Source organism: Lipomyces oligophaga (assembly GCF_038497815.1).
Source record: "Lipomyces oligophaga strain CBS 7107 unplaced genomic scaffold V1516scaffold_3, whole genome shotgun sequence".
Taxonomy (NCBI): Eukaryota; Fungi; Ascomycota; class Lipomycetes; order Lipomycetales; family Lipomycetaceae; genus Lipomyces; species [Lipomyces] oligophaga.
This window is the reverse complement of record NW_027117787.1, coordinates 190,369-199,652: the sequence shown is the minus strand read 5'-3', so window position 1 is coordinate 199,652 and position 9,284 is coordinate 190,369. Positions and strand designations below refer to the sequence as shown.

The window sequence follows — 9,284 nt, the reverse complement described above, 5'->3', positions numbered from 1 at the left end:
ATCTCCGCTGGTAGTAACAATTTATTCTAGCCGTAAGCGTCCAAACAACTAGCCATCGACTAGCCATATCTGCTCTCTGTGTTCCAGGTTATAACTACGTCAGTGATGTCTATCTGTAACTGTGAGCGTCTGACTTCCGCTTGCGCCCAGTTAGACAATTTTAGTTCAACCGGGAGCTACCTCGAAAAGTTTTGATTACTTCCAAAATCAGTAATTAGATCGTAGACAGCTTCGCGAGCAACCCCTGGTTAAAAGAATAAATGGAGAAAACTTAACGGCTCTCGGCGAATTATGTGGAGGATCAAAACTCGTACAGTCGAATTGAGTAAGTGAACGGGAAGTTTATATGCAACGGTTAGGGATTCTCGGCGGACGCGTCAAGCACGCGTCTGAATGTGACAGGATGCACTCGCGTAAACGCGTCGTCGACAGTGGACCCTGGCATTCGCACGTATGCGGTGTAAGGAGATAGCAAAGGATAGTGAAAAGAGCGGCAAGAGGTTTGCATATTTATCTCTGAAAAAAAGTACTAGCTTGTCTAAAATTGCACAGAATTTCTAGCAGGGTTATGCCTGCTAAGTCGTCTGGAGCTGGCAGTAGACTCCTACAAGAACGCGCTCCGAGCCAAACGACTGGAGCTGTCCAATCTTAAAGCTGTGCAAGCATCTCTTATAGACCTACTAATATATACCGGATTTGGCGATCGTATCTGTGGCTGGAGTGAAAAATCCGCTCGTCTGCGCTCGTTTGTGTCTGCCTCTAAGGGTTGCTGCAGTAGTACCCGTGTTGTGCGGCGGTCAAAGGTGCTTCGGAAACGACGCGACGCGCCGACCACGACGCTCGTCCAGACTATCTCTCTCCATCGAGTTTCCTCATCTTTTCTTCCTCTTTTCTCGATCGCATATCATCTACTGTTCTTCGTTTCGTTCCCTTTTGTCCTGCACCTTCCACACGCGCCATCTTCGCTTTTGAAAGCCTGGTCAGGCTCTCAGTACGTCGCAGGTCCCTGCTCCAACTGGCATTTTGGTCTACCTCGCAAATCTTGTTTCGTCGTCGCTAAGAACACGCTCAGTCGCTGTTTCTCTTCAAGTTTTCTGCATAATTGGTCGCCAATATTATGTCTGCTCACGCTGGCTCGGCAAGCATCTCCAATTCCCTCAACTCCATTTCTACTAAATCCAGCTCCTTGGACTCGCAGAATGAATCGTCACAGCTCTACAATTTTCAGCGCATGAGTTCGCTCACCGTGGATGATCTTTTAGTCGAAATGGTCAAGACAGAGAAGGAATATCTAGATGACTTACGTGACATGGCGCAAGTCCATTTCGTATCAGAACTGTTGATCTGTCATGCGGCCTTACAGCCTTCTCTTAGCAAAGTTCTTGTTTGGGTATGTCCAACTACCTCCCAACTTTGTCTTCCACCTTTGTTGTTCTCAACATCCTAATAGGGGCCCCCCTTCGCTAACGTGCAATTATATAGGCGGAAGAAGCTGCTCCAATTTACAGAAGATATGTGTCGGAATATGTTTATGATCCTCAGGAATCCGAGGAACTTATTTATCTTCGTCGTCGACCTCTGGTTCGGCTCCGGTTTTTCTCGAAGTTCTTCAAGGTCAGTTAATTCGACCTGTGTGGCACGATCTACAACATATTAACTCTTTTACCAGAAATTAGACGAATTTCTCCCCAACGTTCGAGGAATTGCTTCCCAGGCGGTGATTTACAAAACTCTCGTCTCTTCCGCCCGTGCTAAAGTTGAAAGCGAGCGTATCCGTGTTGCTCGTATGAGCATTGACTTCTCTAAAGTTCGCAGCTTCGATACTCTTCAGCCTGTGGTACGTTTTTATTTTGTGTTATCTAATTGTTAAACTAACTGTATCAAAGGCTACCAATTTCAATCCGAAAAGCATTTCATTACGCTCGTATTGCCAGTGTCATCTACGGCATCGGACTGGCAGAACATTTTCTGGACTCCCTGTAGAGCTGCTGTTAATATCGGAGCCTCTTACGTCGGATGCTTTGGCTATCTGCCAGCTTCATGAGCTTCAGCGCTATCTTTTATTTCCTACCTTTCGCCGAGCTGATCTCGTGTACTCCCCAACTAGTTCAGCATCTACAATCGTTCTAACTTCCTACGACGGTAGTTTGATCGAACTAGAGTTTTCATCTATTCAGAATCGGAATACTTGGGCCAGTAAACTTGAACAGATATTCCCACAAGCTCCTTCTTTACCGGCCGGCGCCAGACCTCGACGTGCATTCTCTGCAGATTTGAACGGATTGCAGATCTCGACTGCTCAGCTCGAGTCTGACTTTTTGGACTCTGAACTGCAGAGTCCTAGACTGTTTGAAGAACCTGAGATCAAGCCGTTCATCGTTCAAAGCGAATTATCTCCAAAGAAACGCAATTCGGTAATCAAAATGAGTCCTTCGCCCAGCAAGAAAAGGCACTCAGTTCGATTTGGAAGTAGAATTGTCAGTGACTCACGACTCTCCTTGTCAAGCTCATCTGGCCTTTCTCCATATCGAAAATTGCAGCTAAGATTAATTGAGAGACAGCGTGCTATTTCTTCTGTGAATCCTCCTATTGTTGATTCCGTGCTAAAGGAAGAATCTCCTTATAGCTCTCCAAATCTTACTGGCGCATCTCCAAAACAGTCGTCTCCTCAGGTCAGAGGTCAGCTCGTTGGTTCTTCACCTGTGATCATCAGAGATAAAGCACCAACTGCCAAAACTGTCTCGACACTATCCCAGGTGAAGAGTCTGTCTTCAAGCAACTCAGGGAGCTCAGAAAGTCTATCCAGTCTGAATAAGGAAACAGCTAAGCCACAGAATGTTCAAGAACCTGCTTCAAGTATTAGTTTGGTCCAAGCATCTCCTACTATATTGTCTCAACCTGAAAATCTTAACTGCGAATCGACTTCCCATATGTATACGGCCTCGAATTCCATGATTTCTGTTGATGTTACTTCTGCAAAGAATCCGGTTTCTTCTGAATCCCCAGTGGATCCAGAAGCAGATAATTCTGTCAAACCGGCAGATTCTCGTGGTATACTTTTAGTTCCTAACTCTTCAAGTCGTGATCGTCTTAATTCGCCTTCTATTCTGCGCTCGTCTGCTCCAAATTCTTTTCGAGTTTCACCAAGCTCTCAGGAAGATTTGGCGGAGCTTAATTCGCAGTCTCCACGCGAAAATTCACCGATTATCAGCAGTGTCAATACCGAATCCTCAAAATTTTCCTCTCAAAATCATCGTAAGGGTAAGACTTCTTTCAGTTTTACACGCAAGCCAAAGCGTTACGTTTTGAATGAGGATGGTGGAACCCCACCTCTGCAAGAACGCAAGTCGTCGGTTACTTCGTTGCTTCGTAATATGTCAACAAAGACGCAAAGTAATTCAGGCAAAGTGCCTTCAAATGACAACAGCGATAGCGCGAATTCTGATAAAAACATCAGCGTGATCTATTCACGTCTAAACAATCGGAGATCGTCTACTGCTCTATGCAATCTTTCTCCAAACGTGGGATCGCCTCACGCTGGATCACCGATCACCGAGTCCCCAGCATTGGGTACTGCTTCTATGGTCTCTGATACTCCTTCAAGCATTTCGTCACAATTTTCTGACAATAGTGAGTCGGACACTAATAGAGGGCACCACCGGCGCACCATGTCAGCAGGAATCATGCGTACACTTCATAGAATCAACATGAGACCTGTATCTATTGCGACCTCTACATCTCCTATTCTTCAATCAACTCCTGAGGAGGGATCGAGCGCAAGCCTCGAATCAAGTCCTCGTCTTTCGCAGAGTTCCGGTCGACCAAGAGCAAGTATGCATGAAGTTCTCTCTCGAGTGATTTCTAAGAATGATAATCCAGAGAAATCTCCAGAAAATAGCCCAAGATTGTCTCAGAGCTCATATCGTCAACGAGTTAGCATGCACGAAGTCATTTCTGAGAGCCTAGATAACACAAATCGAAATGTTTCGTCAGCGTCTGATCCTGGTTCCACCTTTTCAGAGACAAGTAGTTTGTCGGTTGACGAAGGCTCGTCCTCGAAATCTTCAAGAATCAATGTGTTTTCGAGAACGGCTCGCAAAGCTCGAGCAGCGTTAGCTCAGAATCATGCTGCACTTCGAGATCGAGTTTCAGTTGACTCATCTAGGGCAGAATCAAGTGGATCACAACCGCTTTCAGAATCTGAAGTGATCGAAGTGCCAACTGGAGAAAAAACTTTTACAACTATTTCGACTAAACCTCCTTCTCCCAATCAAAGAACTTCAATTGTGGAAGTTCTGCCTGAAGGTCGTCTTAGAGATTCAAATGAAGAGGAGGAGTCAAGCTTTCCTACTCCTAAGCCAGCTTATTTATCTCGGCCATCCACTGCTAGTAGCAGTACATCTGCTAGTATCTATGTTGATGCAGCGGAGCAACTTGTGAGTCCAACTCCCTCTTTGAAAGTTGATATACAGGCATCAAAAATGGAGTGCGGAGATGAATTATACTCGCCCGGTTATCCTCCTTCACCTGGATTGGATTTGATTCCTACCAACGTGTTTACAAGCAAAGAAAACGAGCCTGTCTCTGACTACACTGAGACTTCCTCGAATAGAAGCGGAATCGATGAAAGATTGATAGAAAATTCATCTAAGTCATCTGAAGATTTTAGTCAATCTCTTGTTCCCCTAAGCGCCAAAGTACGTGACAGTACGATTATTCCTGACCAATCAGGTTCATCCAATACTTTAGCGACCATGCGATCAACTCGCTCTATAGCAAGCGCAATCGAGGATTTTGAAGAAGGGGATGATTATTACAGTGTGTTGGAAATGCCAATGATAGACAGCTCGGATAGTCATTCGGAGGCAGGAAGTGAAGGTACTATTGGAGCTGACGATACTTTGATCGAATCAGTGGACAATGATGATGATGACGAGCCTGAGATGAATGTCAAAGTTCACATTATGGAAGAATTTGGAACCCGTGAGATTGAGCACACTCAAGAGTTTCAGCCGTTATTAGTTCAAGGCGACCTTGATCTGGATGAAGATGTTTCTGTTCCTGCTTTGCGAATCAAAAGACAGCCACTAGAACAATCTATTCCTCTCCAATCAAACTCGGATCTGAGCTCGGAATTGGATATAGGACAAACGAACATTCTTGAGGTTCATGAGATAAATCCTAAGGAAGAGCTTCCTTTGGGTAAGCTGGTACCTAAAGCTACTCTGATCGACACTGAATTTGTTGAACGAAAATTGCCTGAAACTACGTCGAAATCAGCGGCTTCGCCTGAATTAATGAATCAAGTTTCTGACGCTGCATCGGACCATTTCGATGATCAAGATTCTCCTGATGAAGTCGAGGAAGACTCGTCATCTAGCCAAGAAAACACAGATGATGAAATGAGTATTGGTAGCAAGATTTCTGATATAATTGAGACGCCAAAGCCGTTGAATTTTTCACGAAGGATATCATCTCTTCCAGTAACATCTAGTCGTGACAGCTCTCACGAATCACTGGCCTCATCCATTTCGCGTACAAGTACGGATAAGTCGCTGAAGTCGATTCAATCATTATCCCGATTACGATTTGAGTACGATCCTAATTCAGGCAACGATAGCAAGGAATCTGAGAAGCCAATTCCCAAAATGCCTAGTTTTTCGTCAATGAATTTGACTTCCAAGCCATCTGAAGAGATGAAGGTCGTTCTATGCAAATGCAATGCGTTTGTATATGAATGGCGCCAAAACCGATGGGATCGCCTTGGTGATAAGGAACTTCGAGTTATAGTTACTGTAACTGAAGATTCTGGCTGTGTGGAGGTTTGGCCAGCTTCTTCGACTGCATTTAAACCCTCTTCACCTGCAACGCTGAATTCTCAGACTTCCACAAATGAGTCGGCTTCTTCGCCTTCCGGGCTCCAACCTCGTAAGACTCGCAGTGTGACATTCAATTTTGGCGGTGAGAACTTGAACATGAGTCACATCAGTAATGAAGCAGGTCCCGTGTTGACTATATTATTGAACAGTCAGTCGAGTGTTAGACGAAGTACTGCTTTTGATATTCATGTGAAACGCAGCGGTGCGATAGGAACTACGATGTTCCGTGTTCGAGCTCCATCTGATGCAGAGCATCTGGTCAATGCTATGAATTCATGTCGTTTAGATTTCAAGAACATTCGGACGCGATCCTTTGTTGCTTCTGGAGCTGCTTCGATCGCTAGCTCTAGCTCTTCAATTAGTTCATCAGGATCAAAGATGAAATTTCCGACTCTAATGCCAAAGCCGTGGTATAACCCTGTTTTAGATGACTGTACCCCCGAAACTTTCAATCGTTTATTTTTGGAAGTTGAGGATGGACAAGAAGTTATGCTGATCAAGAACTATAAATGTCGTTTATATCTTCGCCAAAATGCGCTAAAATGGCGAAATCTTGGAGCAGCTCGCGTGTCTGTTGCTGCAACATCCCATAATGGTGGGAATTTGGTATCTGTGATTCGACGTGATGGCGCAAAAATTTTTGAAATGCCTATTGAGGCGGGTATGTTTGAAAAGCTTGGAAAGTTGGGTATTTCCTTGGGTGTGAACAGCGGATCCGACGAACTCGTGCCTCGTCAGCGAGATAATATCGATTATCCTTCTGGTATTTATATGCTTCAAGTAAGTTAATTATATTTTTAGTTTATGTTTGATCTAACGAAATGAAATTAGTTTCGTTTGGAAAATGATGTTCAGATTGTCTATAAAGCTATTAAAGAGACCGCTGTGGATCAGAATCAAGCGGTATCGTCTGCTCTTGCATAAGTTGTAATATTTTGGTGCTTTGTATTTTGTTGTATAATGTGTTAAATTTAGGTTTCTTTTTTTGATTTTTTGGGTTTTTAGTTCGTTGTTCATATTCAAGTATTCAAATATATATAGAAATCTATCAATACTAGAATAAAATAAGTATTGATTCTATTAATGGCCGAAATATACAAGAGAAATAAAAATATACAATGAAGTTAATCTTCAATGACCAATACAGCTGCGGAAGCTAATTGGCGTCTAAGGTCCGCCCAGTCGACATCATGGCTGTCTTCGACTTCGCCCCATCTGCGCATCTGGTGAGTGACTTCGAGTGACACCGCTTCTGCCAGCTCACTAGTCGAGATCTCTTGTAGGACGAGACGCATTCCGCCAATGAAAGATTTTGCGCCCAATACCGCTCGCTCGAAAGCCGCGAGTTGGAACTCTGATAACCCGCGGGCCCAATTGCGGGCTTTCTCCTTCACTTGTTCCGTCTGCCGGTTCGCCATCAACCCTTCATCGCCGTCTGAAAAAACCAACGAATGACCATCAAAAATTTCCATTTCAGCCCATTCGATGTGAGGACGATATTGAGTTTCTTGATCTTTGCGCAGTGCACCTTCATACTCGGACGTGGGAGCAAAAATTAGCATAGTATCTGTATCCAAATAAGGAAGTAGGCTTTCGATAATGGCTTCCCTTGTGCTTTCTCGTTCCGCGGGTTCCAGCTGAGCCAAATCGATGGCTCGCGCAGTAATAGAGGTTAGCGGCAACGAATGCGGTTTAATCTGAAGATTTGGTAGCGTTGCCCATTCTTGGATGATCAGATTTGCGAGGACCAATTTACTTGCTGGAACAATTATGGGATTACCTCCCGAAGTCTTTATTGTCTTCGATCCCAAGCGAACTGCGTGTCCATCTAAATTCTCTATCAGAACTATTCCAAAAAGTAGTCCCAGCAAAATTATAAACTCACTCTCATTGGTTTCGATATTTGCATTTTCCCAAAACCTATCTAGCTTTTTAAGTAATGTCGCCGTGTCAAGTGAGGTCGCGTAAAGGCGTCGGGTATCCAAAACTGACGATAATCCAGTTATAGCTTCGCAACGAGTCCAGAACCCAGCAAAGCGCGGACGAGCAACTAGGTTCCATCCATAGGCTCGAAAATTCATGATTAATCTGCTCATGGTATATTCAACCTTTCAACCAAAAAAGAAGTCTGTCTTGTGCGTGTGTTGGAATTGCCACAAAAGTAAATATTCCTCGATTGAACAATCGCCAACTCTGCAACGCCGCAGCCAATAATTCCGAAGGTCAGTGCAGTACTCAGCCAAAAGATCTGGCTGGTCAGTTACGAACTCTACGTACAATTCACACCTGAATAGCAAAATATGTTTTAAGGGTGCATACTATAATATTGAAGACTTATACTATTGTTAACCCCAGTCCTTTTTTAGAACGGTGTAGAGTGTGTCGATACCAAATTATTGTCCAGGTAGGTGCAGAAGTACCTTAAAATATGTAAAAATCAAATAGCGCTCGCTATTTATATTATTTTCTTGCGTCATCTTCAATTCAGGCCTACTTCATTTTACAATGTACATTCATTTTAGAAAACATGCTGCATTATATGGTATTCGAGATGGACTACTCGGCTTTGCATATCATCAGATTGGGTGTATATATATGCTCGACAGGTCGGAGTGGTCGGGTGACAGTAGTGCGTCCCAACTATCACCAACGATTGCAATTCGAGTATCATTCCGATCATGATTGCTGTGCATTCTGTTCCTGTCTCTGTATGGGAGTAATTATACAACTATGGAGCTCTAAAGCCCGCCGGACCTCACTCTAGCTGCAGCTGCTGATCAGGAGTTTAAGGCGAAGATTGTTGCATATATTAACATTAAAAGGTCATTCGCTAAAATATCACCTGATCACGCGTCTTCACATAGTATAGTACTCTTCGTTGTAGGTATCCCCGTGTAGAATATATAGTTTTACTATATATCAAGCTGATTAACTTAAACTGATTAACTTAAAAAAACTGTAAATTTGTTATTCTATATTGTCTCTTATTTGTAAAGACATTTATTCAATAATTTTTTCTAATAAATTTTTAACATCGTTGAGAAGATTGTTGCTCCCTTTTATTAACGGTAACAACTAGCTTGAGTTAATTGCAACAACTAAAACTACTGCCAACTGCTGAGCCGTCCGTTCTAGAATGAGACAGCGAAGCAGATGCGTCAATACTTTCAAGTCATTCTAATCCTTTCAAAATAGCTGCTTCAGCTTATTAGCTGCTCTAGAAACAAAAGTGAGACTACCTATCACAGACTTAAATGTAGAATACTCTGTTCTGCCTTTTAATTACTCTTCATAAATTTCGCTCTTTCCTGCGGATTAATCGATGGACGAGTTATATAGAAGGCAGAAGCTAAGTTCGACGTCCTAATCTTTCAGCGTAGATCAAAGTGCGTTTCATTGGAGACT

At 43.3% G+C, this 9,284-nt stretch overlaps 2 protein-coding genes across 2 annotated transcripts; one reads left to right on the top strand and one right to left on the bottom strand.

The window, feature by feature from the left end:
* Positions 1 to 1,117: 1,117 nt before the first annotated feature.
* On the top strand, positions 1,118 to 6,903 carry V1516DRAFT_700838 (uncharacterized protein; the record flags this gene model as incomplete). Its single annotated transcript, XM_066924125.1, has 5 exons — positions 1,118 to 1,390; positions 1,483 to 1,614; positions 1,670 to 1,837; positions 1,887 to 6,659; positions 6,711 to 6,903. The coding sequence occupies 5 exons, from the start codon at positions 1,118 to 1,120 to the stop codon at positions 6,801 to 6,803; spliced, it is 5,439 nt and encodes a 1,812-aa protein (XP_066777823.1). The 3' UTR covers positions 6,804 to 6,903.
* On the bottom strand, positions 6,827 to 8,046 carry V1516DRAFT_672427 (uncharacterized protein). Its single transcript, XM_066921746.1, has 2 exons — positions 7,765 to 8,046; positions 6,827 to 7,707 (listed from the first exon to the last, which is right to left on the bottom strand). The coding sequence occupies exons 1-2, from the start codon at positions 7,973 to 7,975 to the stop codon at positions 7,004 to 7,006; spliced, it is 915 nt and encodes a 304-aa protein (XP_066777822.1). The 5' UTR covers positions 7,976 to 8,046; the 3' UTR covers positions 6,827 to 7,003.
* Between the last annotated feature and the right edge of the window lie 1,238 nt (positions 8,047 to 9,284).